Below are 16,506 nucleotides of genomic sequence, written 5' to 3'. Positions count from 1 at the left end.
ATGAAAAATTATCTTTCTAATCCTCCTGTTTTGATGCCACCCAAGCCTGGGGAACCTTTGCTCTTGTACCTTACAGTGACAGAAACTGCCATGGGTGGATTGTTGGCGCAATATCAAGAAGGTACCAAGAAAGAAATTGCTATTTATTATCTAAGAAAAAAGTTCTTAGAATAAGACTAGATATACTCCCTTAGAAAGGGCATGCATCGCTCTAATCTACGCGACAAAAAAGCTCCGACATTATCTACAAGCTCATACAACATTCCTTATCTCAAGATTAGACCCTATCAAATATATCTTTGAGAAACCTATTCTGAGTGAAAGATTTGCGAGATGGCATGCTATTCTCTCATAATTCGATATTCAATGTGTTAATAAAAAATTTGTTAAAGGGAGAGCCATATCTGAAGCGTTAGCTGATGGGCCTATATCAGGAGATGAATTCGATAACGACTTTTCGGATGAACATTTATTCAATATCAATACATCACAATGGAAGATGTACTTTGATGGAGCATCTAATAGAAGGGGGAATGGTGCAGGTGTGTTACTTATTGATCTACATGGAGTTCATATTCCCTTTCCAATAAAACTTAGTTTTCTAACAACCAATAACACCGCTAAATATGAAGCTTGCATCTACGGTGTAAAGGCAGCCTTAGCAGCAGGGGCAAGAAATCTTATAGTGTATGGTGATTCAAACCTCATTATATCTCAGACAATTGGAGTGTGGAGGGTTCGAGATGAAAGGTTGCAAATGTATACTGACCATCTCCAACAACTTATCCCCTGCTTTGAGGAAATCGATTTCAAACATCTCCCTCGAGAACAAAATAGTTTCACTAACGCGCTAGCAAATTTGGCAGTAAATTTAACCTGGGAAGATAACGTTAAAGTTCGGTCTGTAGCTGTAGAAGAAAAAAGTTCCCCAGTGATCATGGATGAAGAAATGATCGCATCATTAACTATACAAGACGAAGAGGACGCTTGGTATAGCGACATAAAAAATTTCTTGGCCATTCGAGAATATCCCGAAGGGAGTCATAAAAAAGATCAACTTGCAATTCGAAGGCTAGCCGCTCATTTTGTGATATTAAAAGATCAATTGTATCATAAAGGTTTTGATGGAACCTTGCAACTATGTATTCATGGTGAACAAGTCCGAAAGGTCATGGGAGAAATCCATGGAGGAGAATGCGGACCACATATGAACGGACGAATGTTGGCTCGTAAGATTTTGCGAGTCGGGTATTATTGGACCACCTTGGAGACAGATTGCATACACTTTGTAAGGACATGTAAGAAGTGTCAAATCTTTGCGAATCTCAACCATATGCCACCCGTCTCACTACATAATCTCACTTCACCGTGGCCATTCTCAAGTTGGGGCATCGACATCATTGGACAAATTCATCCGAAAGCTTCAAATGGGCATCAATACATTTTAGTAGAGATTGATTATTTTTCAAAATGGATTGAAGCAGCATCATTTTCCAAGTTAGGTGCGAAATAAGTCTCGAAATTCGTGATAAATAACATTATTTGTCGCTGTGGAGTACCTTTTGAAATGATTTCGGACAATGGGTCGCAATTCGAGGGGCAATTGAAAGAAACTCTTGAAAAGTATAAAGTTAGACATCATCAATCTTCTCCTTATCGCCCTCAAACCAATGGAGCAGTTGAAGCAGCCAACAAGACCATTCGGACAATAATCGCAAAAATGACTGAAAAGACAAGGGAATGGCCTGACAAGATGCCGTATGCTCTTTGGGGGTATAGAATCTCTATTCGAACCCCAACAGGAACTACTCCTTACTCCTTGGTGTATGGGATGGAGCCCATCCTTCCCATAGAAATCGAAATTCAATCCTTACGGGTCATGAATGAAAGTGAAATCTCTGAAGATCAATGGCTCAAACTTCGGAATGATGAACTTGCCTTAGCAAATGAACGAAGGTTACAGGCTCTTCACAATACCCAACTTTACCAACGACGCATTGCTCGAGCCTTCAACAAAAAAGTTCGAGATAGAGACATCCAGGAGGGTGATTTGGTGCTAAAAGAAAATCGCGCTCCTCTTCATGATCCTCGGGGCAAATTTAAACCAAATTGGTCAGGACCATTCTTGGTCAAACATATCACTCCTGTCGGGGTAGTACAGTTAGTCGATATGAATGGTGATACTTTCCTCCACTTCACCAATCTTGATCAGCTCAAAAAGTATTACGCTTAGTATCCATACCCAAGTCAATACGGGTAAAAAAAAAAAAAAAAAAAAAAGATCTTCGCACGTACTTTAGTCAATAAAACGCGAAATTTCTTGTCTATGTATGACATTCAATCAACTCTAAGGTTGCATACGAATTATAGTTTTTATAATCTCGTCTCCTTTAGATTTATCGATTGTATATTTAGGCTTTGATGTCATTGTCTAAACTTTGGACCTCCAATACGGTTAAAATACATGATTGGGCTCATAAAATGGAATATTCTAAATCATGATCTCGTGATCATAAACTTTAAATTTCAAGTAAAAAATGTCAAAGTTTAGAGCAACAATTGAGTTGACTTTTAAAGAAAAACTTCATTCCAATGAGAAATTCCAACCTTAAAAACACAATGTTACATAAGATGACATTCGATCCTAATTCGATGCTTCAAATTCCCATAGTGCTAAAGAAACCCTAGACTTATTACGTGAAAGGTTCAAGTGCAAAAAAAAAAAAAAAAAAAAAAAAGGGCATTTGAATCTTTCCGTTCTTGACTTTATCATTTCTCTTCCTTAATCCTCTTCGAATTGCTGATCGAGGGTTCATCCTCTATCTTTGGCCTTTTAAAAGAACCCACATCTTTGAGAAGCCACCCTTCATAATAAACATCAATAGTCGGATCTCTTAAGACAGGGAGAAATGGAATTTTCTTAACCCGTTCCCAAACTTTGAACAGATCCCTCAACATGTTGGTATCTATCCAATGAGTGGTACATTCATCAGTGGGAAGATCCTTTAGGAAGGTTTGTCGCTGCCCGAGCTGCCGAAGACACCTCCACGGATAATAAAAAGTGATCTTGTTGATACTTGGAAGCACTACACCCCTTTTGTTAGCAGTACTATATATGACTTCTTTGATCCCCAAATGAGAGGTTACCCATTGGATTTCACCTTCAAGGGTAAAGCTCCAAGCATTACTTTTCTTTACCTTATGATATAAGGGTGAACAACCCCTAATAAGGATAATCTTAGGATGGTACTTGATTTCGTTCAAAGGTTTCACCAACTTAAACTTCTCCATCAGCCACAAGTGAAGTACCAGTGGGCTCCCTTTCATGAAGGTGTATGGATGTTCCTTTTGATGATCAAGACTAAGGACCAATTCTCCCAAGATCAATGGCCCTAATCGGCCCCCATAAACCATTTGTAGTGCATAGCTAGCTACATTGTTATGACACAATCCAAGATCTTCCTTGAACAACAAAAGACCCATAAGGGCAATCAAGCAAGCTCGACTTCGTGCGGAGCCATATGAAATATCAAGTTTAAGACTGGTACCTTTTGCTTTAAAAGGTTCGAGGACACAATTGATAAGGATGGAATATTCATGATGGAAAGTCATACCATCATGATAAGATATGCCTAAAGCCTCATGTAAATAACCACTAGTAGAAGTACACTTTTTTGTGGTAACCAATGGTCCACTCATAGAAAAACCCAAGAGGCCTTCAATTTCTTCTACCATTGGCACCATCTCCCCACCTTTAAACTTAAAAACATGCTTTTTCTCATCCCAATATTTTGTAGAAGCATAAATAAGGTCATGGCAAAGTGGAAGTTTGAGAAGAGGAAGAAGGGAATCAAAGAAGATTTTTGCATAACTTTTCTCTCCTAAAGCAACCTCTACCCCCATGGAAAATAAAGTGTTTTTGTAGTCTACTTCATTGATTTCATTCAAGAAGCTGGGTTCTTTTCCTTTCATATCCATAATTTTGAAAGAAAATTTGAGGAAAAGGAGGAAAGGGAAACAAGAAAACTAAGTATTCTTGTTTCAAAGGAGAATAGAAGTGAATGATTATGATCACCCAAACTCATGTCTTATATAGGAAAAGAAAAACCCCACCTTACATCGAAACACCTATAAGAATTCATGCATTTAGTCCCACCACAACATGCCATTTTTTTTCATGCAAACTTTATTTACATGCATGTGTTATGATAACAATCAATTGTTTTTTTTACTCCATATTCTCATGGTTAAAGTACCCGTGAAACTTGCTTTTTTTGTACATGAATAGTATGGTCAAACAGGATCAAATTAATCCTTAGAATGTCTTTTTAGCTAACTTTACGGTTACACTTTGATATGCCTCAAGCTGTTTATTATTATCTCCGTCCTATATGGAGTCTTTCAAGCCGATTATTCAACCATGTGTAATGAACGATTAAGTTCTTTATCCAAATTTCCAAAGCTGGTTTTTCAACCACAACTGATCAATAAATCAAAATTTTCGAGCCGATTTTTCAACCGCAACCAAAATTCCCAAAGCTGGTTTTTCAACCACAATTGATCATTGGTTAATTGACCAAGACTTTTTAAGCCGGTTTTTCAACCGCTATCGAGATTTTCCAAAGCTGGTTTATCAACCACAACTGATCAATAAATCAAAATTTTCGAGCCGGTTTTTTCAACCGCAACCAAAATTCCCAAAGCTGGTTTTTCAACCACAATTGATCATTGGTTAATTGACCAAGACTTTTTAAGCCGGTTTTTCAACCGCAATCGAGATTTATCAAAGCTGGTTTTTTAACAACAACTGATCATCAATCAATTATTCAATTTTATTTAAGCCATTTTTTTTTCAACTGCAAATAATTGGCAATTAAGTTTTAACCACAGTCAATACGTTGTATTTGACCGCAAATATTCTTACGCCACATTTCAGCATATGCTTGATGATTATTAGCATTTTGTTTTATTTTACTCTAGTTTCTTTATAAGTTCTATTTAAGTATCAAAATTTACTATCTTTTTCTAATCATTGATCATCGTTTGTTCCAAACTCGATCAATGAGGGGCATTCTGTAGACACCAAATTTTGATCCCCTATTTTCCATATTTTTTTTTACTTTCAATTCACTAATAAATTTTGTGTAATTTCATAGTTATAATAATAAGATCTTATTTTGCTAACGACAACCGCAATAATTAGACATAAGAGACAAATTCAAGTAGTGTTTATTTATAATTTTGGAATATACAAAACTCTTACAATTTGTACTCCTAATTTATGAACAAAATACGAGATTAATTCGAAGCATTACTCGAACCTGGTACACTCCGTGCCGGGAACTTCAAGTCGTCATTTATTCATGATTATAAAAATCATTAACGCCATTAATAGAACCACTAACGCCATGATCAAAGCTAAATATAAATTTAGCACTCGAAAATGCTCGTCGAACGGAGATGGAGCTTGACGATTTTGGTTGCCGGGAGCCATGGAAACCGAAGAGGAAAAGGCAAGGGGTGTGTTTTTTGAGTAAAGGGTGATTTCGGATAAGGGAAATCTCCCTTTTATAAGGGATAAATCTTATCCGTATTTTTGTCATATCCCAATTGTATAATCGTTTAGTCTAATAATAGTAGTAAGTGTATCTTTTAAAAATAACATAAAATAAAAACAATGTTGTTACCAGTGACATATGTAATAATCATGTCGTTTGACATATCCTGGTCAATAGTATCAAATTTTGACCCTTTAATCTGTACATTTTTAAAACCGTGACCATTTCTAAAGTATCACTTTCTAACCCCTAATAAATTTTTAGTACTACTGATTCCTTTTTATCCTATTGTTATTATAATTATTCTACTATTTTTATATTATAAGTGGGTTCATCATATGTTATGTAAATAATTGCTACATTGTTGTTGGATTTTGTTTGACGATATGCCTAACCCATTAACATATTCATGGCTTTTGTTCCTTTATAATTTTATTATTTTCTTTAAAATAAAAAAAAGGGAAAAATACAAATCATAAAAAACAAAATAGCACATATTGATAGGTACAAAATCATGCAAAGCATGCATGAAAATATGCATGCATATCAATTACCAAAGTCACGGCTCCCCTTTTTTTTATTTTTTTTTATTTTTTTTTTGTTCAACTTATTTAATTTTAACTTGTTTTAATCCTACCATTTTACTTTGCTAATAACTTACTACTACTTCATATTTCATCTTCTTCCTTCCTTTCAACTTCCCACCAAAACACCATTACCACAATGCCTTCATGACTCACCCTTTTTTTTTCTCTCTGATTTATACACTCAGAAACAACAAATGTAAGGTATGCATGTTATTTTCTTCCCGATTAATGCAATGACGACAATATTTAACAGTGAAAGAGTGGTTATGAGTAAAGATACCTCTGCCATTACCACTCATTTGATATGTCAAATCCATGCAAAAGAAGAAAATGGTAAGTCATGGTTGTAATTTAGCAACGAGAATCAGAAAATGGTGTGATATGACAATACGTTGTATCACTGAGCTGTGTTTCTTCCCAAATGGTAAGGTGATATGACCATCCACAATCAATGTCAAACAATTTTTTTTCTTGTTATTTTCTGATAAGTAGGTGGTGTAATAGTCGTATTTTGCTATGGTGAGTTTAATATACGAAGAGTAAGTACACTCTTCAAAAGAAAGTAGTACTAATTAACCATTGTATTTAAATTATATTAGTACTTTTAATTATTTTTAGTCATTAATAACATTGTCTTTTGTTCAGTCAATAGTAACTAAGTTTTACATAAAGTAGTAGGCTATTCTATTTGTCCTCTACCTCATTAAGACGTTTTTTGGTTATAATTTTTACCTAACTCTTGTATTTGTACGTATTTATTTCGTATAACAGTATATTCTTTGTATTTTGTATTTTAGCTCCCATTTGCTCCCATATTTATACCACCCCACACTTCACGAAAGGGGGAGGAAAAAAAATATCGAAGAGAATAGGAAAAAAAAAACCATAAAAGAAGTATAAATTATTTCAGCATTATTATTAGACTTTAAAAAAAAAAAAAAAAGCAATCAAAATTTTTATATTCCGTGTAAAAAAAAAAAAAAAATAATATATATATATATATATATATATATATATATATATATATATATATATATATATATATATATATATATATATATATATATATATATATATATATATATATATATATATATATACTGTAGAAAGACTTGGCCTAATTTTAATTCGATCATTTTGACATTATCACGCTACTCTTACTAACTCCTCAAGATAGCTACTCAAAGTCAAAGATAATATTTTCTTTCTTTTTATTTGTGATTTCATATTATTTTTACATACATTTACTAACTTTTCTACTTTTGTGTGTTCCATAACCTCCTAGGGCACTATATGTGCCGGTTTCCTAATTTGGAAACAAAGTAGAATTTGACCACCGCGAGCGAGTTTGAGAGTGAGTATACATGGTTTGTTTGATTTTTCTTTTCTTGTATGTATCATCATTATGTAGAGTATGAAATGGAAGCAATGATAATTGTACAAAATGCATAAGGAAGCTCCAAAGAATGAATGATGGAATTCTAGCAAGATAGCATTTTCGACCACTTTATTTTATTTTTCTTTAACAGTAAGCTTATGTATTTAGGAGTGTATGAGACTTGGAATTTTATAAAAATAAATTTTAACCAATCCACAAAAAATCAGACATGAAGACATAGTAAGACCACAGATTTTTTACTACAAGTCTGTCTGTTTGCCAATTTGCGACCAATATCCTTTTTAATAATAAAATTTGAATTCACTATCTCGAAAGAAGATTCCTTAAGCTATATAAATTGGGGTCACACGTTCCCATAGGACAAATACTCTATTTTTTATGATTTTTACAAAACAAGGTAACAAAATGATAAACTGATTTGAGGCTGTCTTCCCTAACCAAGCATACTCTTTTTATTTGGCATATCAAATGACTTCTAAAAAGGTAGATTTTTCAAAAAAGCATTTATATTCTTGTCCTTAACATACCATTAAAAGGATCATGCCAATTTCGAAGTACTTTGACCATTATCACCCGATTCCCCATGAACGTCTCAAACTGGAGTGTTTTTAAATAAAATTAATTATTTTTCAATTCAACCGTTGGATGAATCCCAATTTTTGATATGTTATAGAAGACTGATAGAACTTTCCAGGGATCTATCATATGCTCAAATCCGACAGTTAAAACTTGAGTTATGGTGTCCGAAATATTAAGGAAATTTTCTAAACCCTTAAGTTCTTTTTTTTTTTAAAAAAGAAAGAATGAACTTTATTATATAATTTGTGTCACCATATTATATACACCTCTGGTATTATTTTTTCTTTAAAAGATTTAAATTTAAGTCATTTTATGAAGCTATAAATTACTCATGCCTCAAGTTGATATTAATCCAAAAAAGAGACACATATGTATCACTTTAAGACTAACATTCTTTTTTCTTAAAAAAAAAAAGGTCTTCTTCCTCCTATGGCTATATGAAAGGAGCAGTATAAATAATTCATTTATTTCGGAATAGAATGTCTTACTTTTTTTTATATATAAATCTTGTTTAAGTTTTAATTCCATCACCGTTCGGATGAGCAAAATTTCCTTATGCATTTCTTAATAAAGAGACAACTAATTTTTAATTAAGTGAAATATGGCTTTGCATGCTTGTATCATTTTATTAATAAAATAAACCTTTCGAGTTATGGTTTATGGCCTATATTTAAATAATAGGGTAAAATTGAATATTCAATCATGATAGGTTATGAGATGATCTTTTGCCACAGAGAACTATACTTTTAAAGTTTTATTATCTCTGATAGATCGTTTACGTAATCTGACATGATCAAGGTTTTCAATTCACTACCTATCATTTAGATTTAAGCCATATGGAATGTCCATTTTGCATAAGTCAATTTCCTACAATCCAAATACATTTCCTTTGTATTCTTCTCGATTCATACCAAGTAAAATACCCATTTTTATCAGACTCCAATAAAGCCCATACAATCTCTTTTCAGAAGTTGGTCAACCGTAAGTAAAGCCGTTGATTGAAACGCATTTTCCAAATAAAAAAACATTCTCCTCAAAGAAACTCCTATGGTGTCGCTAATTCTAGTGACTTCCTCAACCTTGACAAATTGACCTCCATCTTGAAAGCAAGATTGCTCAGTCTCATTCAAATAACCCCATACGGATCGACCACCCTTCCCAAAAAAAATATAAACCTTCTTGAAACCTCGTATGGAATCTTTGACCATGTACAAATGGACGTTCGTAAGAACTACGTAGGGTTTTGATCCGGGAGTGGATTCAAATCCCACAATGAACGGTACGTAGAGCAACTTTAATGCTCAAACCCACCATATATCGTAAGGTTTAATTCACTTTTATTTTACATTTGAGTGTGATTGACAATGTGGAAATTTTCGTGTTTTTATGCATTAGTTTAAGGAAAAGTATGTGAATCCATAACCAATTAGCAATGTACTAGTAAGAGCCTATTCATTAGAACAGAGGAAGAGACGAGTTCCAAACGTTCGATCTTCCTAACTTATACCCCGTACCTAGATCTCTAATTTTCCTAAGACCATACTTATATAGTGCCTCACCTAATGGAGTCAATGTCGTTTTCTATTTGAAAACGATCATAAACAAAAAGACCATCTCTATTCGGGCAAAAATAGAGTGGCGACACTAATTTCTTTTTTTTAGTCAAATTATCGACTTACGTGGGATTTTGACTTCTGATTCTAATTAGTCAAAAATGGGGTACCACACATGCTAGGGATAAAGCTTTGATCTTTATTGTTTAGTGACATGCTAGGATTTGTTATTAATCTTGTTAGTATCATGCCTAGGATTTTTCTATTATTATCATGCTTTGATGAGAATATTATGATGATGATTGTTATTATGTTGCTTGATATATATTGTTGTTATTGCTTGATCACGCCCTCTCTTGCAGGTTTAAAAGAAATTTGTACTTGTAATCACGCTTAATAAGATAATTAATAATCTTGTTTAGGCTAATATGATTATAATTCAAGTGATCGCCAATAATAGTTTTGTTTGTGCATTAATATTCAACCAACATCGATTAAACAGGTTTAGGGTTAACCTATTGATTGTATGTTAGTCAGAAAGCGCACATGAATATGAGAAGAATAAAGTAGAGGCCTATTATTAGGGCAGGTTCAATCTCTTTTAGGTTGGATTTGTACCTTCATCCCCAAATATCCAGTCATGGTTCCAGACCTACGGAGTTAGCGATCTCATGAATCGTGAAGGGGTGTAATCTTCACCCTTTGAACGGTTTACAAGTTTCTAAAACTTGTTGGCGACTCTTTTACTCTAGCTTCTCTCTTTTTGGACGCCACCATGATTAAGTGTATGATCATAGTGGGGCTCAAGTGTGGGATGCTTGAAATATTCCCTACACTAGTACAATTCAATTGCACCAAATCCCCCAATTTCTTAGATCCCTAAATTAATATTTTTTGGCATAAACCCTAATTTCAATATTCAATTGAAAATTAAATCATCTACAATGCAAAATTAAAGATAATTTACCTATAATTATGTTCAGACATTGAATTCTATTGTTGTCTCTACCACAATTAATTATCTATACTATATTCTAAAGTAATCACCAGCGTTATTCCTAAAATACACGTGTCGCACACATAACAAATATTTTCCCTCCAAAAACATTTTTTTTCTTCTTATTTTAATCTTAAACAATAACATAATAAGAATAAAATGTCTAACAAAAAGTTTTTAAGGTACACATTTAATAAATTCAAATTTTAGAAAAAAAAATGTTATATAAGTCATTTCATTTAAACTAATTTCATTTTAATTGACTTTTATTATTTACAAGTCTTATTATTATGAATCCGTGCATAATTATGAATTCGTGCATTGCACGGGGCAAAAACTAGTCAAATAATAACTACTAAATAAAGCTAAACTTTTAGTCAGGTCACGAGAAAACGACACTTAACGTTTTAACTTTTCGCCAAGTGTCGCAACATGTAGACAACAATTAATACTATTTTGACATGTAGGATTAAATTGGATAGATTTTATAAGATAAAAAAGTTAGTTTAGAGTTCTATTTTCGATAAAATTCCTACATTTCATATGTATAAATTAAATAATAAATATCTTATAAATTCTTTAATTTCTCACTATGTCGCACACGATAAATAAGCTTATGTGACATATTGATATGTATAATAGTCAATGAAATACTTCCTCCTTTTTCTTTTACTTGCAACACACCTTTTAAGCACGCAGTTTTAGGAGATGATTAGTGAGGGTAAACGAGCGATTTTATCAATATATTTTTTACACGAAAATTAGAATAGGGTTAAGTATCATTTGTAAAAATTATAATGAAAAATTTTTCCGTTTACATTACATAAACCCGACCTCAAAACACGTGCCACAAGGCTGTGTTGCAAGTAAAAGAAAATGGAGGAAGTATAATTTTAGACAAAATAAAATCAAAATAAGAAAAAGGTAGGCTAAGCTAAAGATGACTGCTTTTGTTTAAAAAAAAAAAAGTTTTTAGGCAAACGAAAGATTTGTGAAGAATATTGGAATACTTGGCTACGAAAGATTTTAGGCAAAAAGGAGATTTCATACTAAGAGGGTACGGTGGATATAATTTGTGAGTTAGGAGAAGCTACAAACGTTGCAATGATATTAATAGTATAAAGTTCACAATCGATTGTTATATTGTACTTCATAATTTTTTTTAAAGAAGTTGCGGTTATTATTAAATTAAAAGAAATATCATCAAATAACATTAAAATAGGTGCAGCTTCAAATTGATTTTATTTAGTTGCTCTGGTCATGCTACTTGCGTCACTTTCAAGAGCTACTAGATAACCCAAATTCTTTATCAAAACCACTCACAACTTTACGATGAGCGGTAGTACGTACTATTATTTATTTTACAAGTATGATTGTCAAGTGATTATTATTCCATTAGTTAAAAATTTGAATAACATTGTACGTCAAAATATCCTAAATCAAATACATAACACTGTTTGTATTAAAGGTATGTTTTAAAATTTTGCATATAGAATTAAGTTATCCTAAAATTCAATAGACTATCCAGGTAATGCCCGGGGCACAAAACTAGTAATTGTATAAAGTAATTCTCATCAACCGGAGATTATTGCCGAAAAACTAAAAGTAATGCATCCCTTAAACTTTTGGTGTTTGTGGTATATTTTTTTAAATGTAATATATAATTGTTCTCAAAAGCGTTCATTTAAATGGTAGTTATTGTTGACAAAATTTCCTAATTTAAAGAAAAATTATAATAGAAAGCTAGAACATATAAATTTCAAATTGAAAACAATAATTTATGTTGTGTCAAAATATTTAAATTTAATAAATAAAAAATGGAAAAATTGATTTTAATAATCCCAACTTTCGCTCATTCTCTTTTAGTAGTCCCAACTTTTGATTATTATTAAATAATTCCAACTTTATGAGGTATTTGCTTTTATTGGTCCCAATCGGTTATCAACCTTATATAACAGGTAACATAGGACACATGGCAATATATAATTGGCTGAAAAATAAAAAAAAATAAAAAAGAATGCGACAACCCCCGTTCCATATTTCCACCACCTCCGGCAACCACCTCCCCAAGCCCCATCTCCTGGAAACCGCCCCCACTTTCCATCCCACCCCTCGAAAACGAGCTCCGTCTCTACCCCCAACCCTAGAAATCACCCTCACCGGCCACCATGACCCATGAAATCACCCTCACCCCAACCCAGAAAAACCTGACCACCACTAAAACTACCCCCTGCCCCTCCCCCAGCTCCTTCCCTAGCTCCGAAACCCACCCTTCCCCTTTCTCACTCTTTCTCATGGATTCCATCAAACATTGTTCCGTCATCATTATCGGTGCGGGAGATCTCTTATAAAATTGCCATTATCCTTTTTCAAAAAAAAAAATAAACTCTTAAAATATCTCCATTAAAGTTCAGGAATTCCTTAGTTTTTCCTAATACTATGTTTGGATAACAATAGTAAAGGGAAAGGGAGGGGAAGGAAAAAGAGGGAAGGGAAAGGGAGGTAGGGGAAGGGAGAAGGAGACCTTCCATTTTCCTTCCAAATCTCTCCAACAATGGAGGGATTTGATTTATTGAAAGTGGAAGGAAAATGGATCCCTCCAATTTCCTCCTCTTCCCTCCTTATATTAGATATCCAAAGAAGGGAGGATGCATCCCTCCATTTCTCTTCTCTTCCTTTCCTTCCATTTCTCTCTACCCAAACATAGCGTAAGTATATCGTCGCTGCCGATAATGGCGTAGAAGTTGGCGTTATTCTCAAAGCTTCTGATATAATAGGAGGGGACTACTTTTTCCGTTTTTGGGTGGGACAGCTACTAGAGCTAGGTGGCTGGTTTTTTTTCTTTAATTTTATTTATTTATTATTTTTTTTTTTAATAAATTTGTTAAAGTATTTGACCATTCACATATTAACACGTGTCTATTAAATCCAAAAAAAAAAATTACCTATTTAAGAGGTTATCGATAACTTGGGACCAATGAAAGTGTATACCCCTAAAGTTCAGATTATTCAATAATAATCCAAAATTGGTATTATTAAAAGTGAATGAGCAAAAGTTGGGATTATTAAAATCAATTTTTTCATAAAAAATTAATTTCAATAAAATTTAGTTGAACAAAAATCTTGTGACAAAAGCATGGCCAATATTATCAATCTCAACCGGACAATTCTCTTAACCATAAGGAAAATTCTAATAGACTTCTTCGATCTACATACATTCCTACGACTACGGACTACCTATCCCAAATTTCTGTATCAATTTCAAGAATATATTTTCTAATCGAACAATTGTAGTTGGGCACAAGAAAGTTGAAAGCTCTTCTAAATTTTAAAAAGGCGTAATCAATTAATATAACCATATGTCGTTCTCTAATCTTAGTCAAGTCTAAGAGTAATCAAGATTTTCGTAGGTGATGAATATACTATATAAAATTACAACTCAAACTTATGATTTAAAGGGATGAGCTTTCTATGAGGAGAAGTAAGGATGTTCTTTGTTTCATAAAAAAAAAAGTAAGGATGTTTTTAACATGTTTATGTGTACACATTCAGTGTGTCACGATACATCAGATACTTCATTCGTTCTTTTTTAATCACAATATATTTTATGTTAATTTAATTATATTTTTTACTATTTATAAATTATTGGTATAAATTGTTAGATTACTCTCATATCAATCCATATTTCTAACATAAAATATATTTTTAACTTGTTTTTAATGTACACGATCACAGATCTTAAAGATTAAAGTGTTATATTGTATATATTAAAAAAATTTAATTAAAAAATGATTTAGAGGTATAGATGACAACTAACCACCACTTTAACTTTGTGTATACACTAGTACAAATAATCGTACCAATTTTGATTTTTTTTTTAAATTTACAAAAAATAAATGTAATTTCTTCAAATCTAATATCATATCATATACATAAAATAATTTACAATATTATTGAAAAAAATTATATTTTTATTGACAAAAGAATTTTCAGTGGGTTTTTGGTGCCCTTAGCGCGCCACATGGTGCGGCAAGGTGCCACATCAGCAATCCTTCAAGTAACCCCACTTAAGTAATCCCTCAAGTAACCCCTCAGTAACTCCTCAAGTAACCCCTCTAGTAACCCCAATTAAGTAACCCCTCTAGTAACCCCTTAAGTAACTCCTCTAGTAACCCTTTTAGTAACCTCCCTAGTAACCCCTGACCGAGTGAGTAACCCCCAACCAAATAACCCCTACTGATCGAGTAACCCATTTTTATAAATTATTTTAACTCTACTATTTGAACATCATATAAAGTTTAATTTCCTTTAAAAAAAATAAATTTTAAGTTAAAAAAATAGAAGAATTGAGGAGAAGGAGAAGAAAAAATAAAGTTTTAGTTCGCTCCTCCATATTGGCAAGAAGAGAAACAATGTTAACACCCCATAGCTGATCCCCCACCCAACCTAAAAAAGTTTGCATCGAATGTTAGTTATGGTACTTGTATTTCTAGTGTAACGTCTTTGAGTCAGTGTCATAAACTTGCATCTCAGTATTGTAACTTGTAAGTTTGCTAGCGTCGTATCCATACCCACGAACTGAAAATATACTACCTCCGTTTCAAGTTTTTTGCAACTTTTGCCAAAAACATCCGCTACACATTTATTGCAACTTTCCTATTTTTGCCATTTTTAGAAAGATTTTTTAAATGAAATTACATAAATACCCTTAGTTAGAATTTAATAACCCCAATTAGATTTTAAACCGTAAACTTATGAAATTACTAATCTAACATTATTTATCTAACAATTCCCACCAAATTTAATTCTTTATTCCAATTCCCAACTAACTCATTAATTCATGCTGCCTTCAATTGATATTTCCAGAAAATAAACCCTAACTCTACTTGTTCTTCATCTTCCTTGTTTCTCTCTCTTCAAAAACGAGCAGATCTTCATCTATTATCTCACTCACTCCCCCCCTCTCTCTCTCTCTCCTTGTTCATTCGCTTGTCTAGTACACAAAAATTGACTAGATCTGCGTTTTTTGAGTCCCATAAAATGGTAGATTTCGAGCCTCTTGCCTATGCTATTTTTGCAAGTAAGGATGAAGAGGTTGAGTTGCTTGATGCTGTATACGATGCGCTGGAAGATGGGTTTTTGAGGCCTAGAAGATACTACAATTATGGGAAGTTCGGTGATGTATTGAGCGAAAATTCCCTCACCGCTGTGGGTAAAGTTCTCAAATCTATTGATGCTGAAGAAGAGGAGAAGAAAAAAAAAGAGGGTTTTGGAAGAAACTATACCCATGAGCAGTGAAAGGGAGAAAAAACAAAGATCTTCTGTTAATCCAAGATATGTCGATGTAGAGGATGAGGGGGAAAACGAGCTTCCTGATGCTGCTCCGAATGAGGGGAAAATGAGGGGGATGCTGCTCCGATTGAGGGGAAAAATGACCCTTGTTGCTGCTCCGAATGAGGGGGAAATTGACCCCGGTGCTGCTGCTCCGAAAGAGGGGAAAATTGACCCTCCATTTGTGACGATTTCTGAATCCCTTTTTATATTGATTATTTTTTACCGTAATTGTTAATTGTTAGGGCATTGTGAAATTAAGTCCCTGGTTATATGTTAACTATTGGTTACATTGAGAAGGAGGTTTGTATATGCTTGATTGGTTATCGGCAATAGTAGTTGCTGGCCAAGGGGGTGTGAATTTTGTTTTTGATCTGATTTAGTGGACTGAGTTTGTTGTTGCTTTGGTGAATGAGTTTGTTGTTGCTTTGGTGAATGAGTTTGTTGTTACTTCTGGTATTTTTACTCCCTGTGCTTTGTGAGTCCCTTTGAGTCCCTGTTG

At 33.3% G+C, this 16,506-nt stretch overlaps 1 protein-coding gene across 1 annotated transcript; it reads left to right on the top strand.

Annotated features, from left to right (window-relative positions):
• On the top strand, positions 1 to 1,513 carry LOC145575321 (uncharacterized). Its single transcript, XM_081633204.1, has 2 exons — positions 1 to 121; positions 393 to 1,513. Exons 1-2 carry the CDS (start codon positions 1 to 3, stop codon positions 1,511 to 1,513), a joined length of 1,242 nt encoding a protein of 413 aa, XP_081489330.1.
• Positions 1,514 to 16,506: the final 14,993 nt, after the last annotated feature.

The sequence above is a fragment of the Chenopodium album genome, chromosome 13, assembly GCF_948465745.1.
Source record: "Chenopodium album chromosome 13, dcCheAlbu1.1, whole genome shotgun sequence".
In the NCBI taxonomy this organism is placed as follows: domain Eukaryota; kingdom Viridiplantae; phylum Streptophyta; class Magnoliopsida; order Caryophyllales; family Amaranthaceae; genus Chenopodium; species Chenopodium album.
This window is presented reverse-complemented; position numbering and strand designations above follow the sequence as displayed.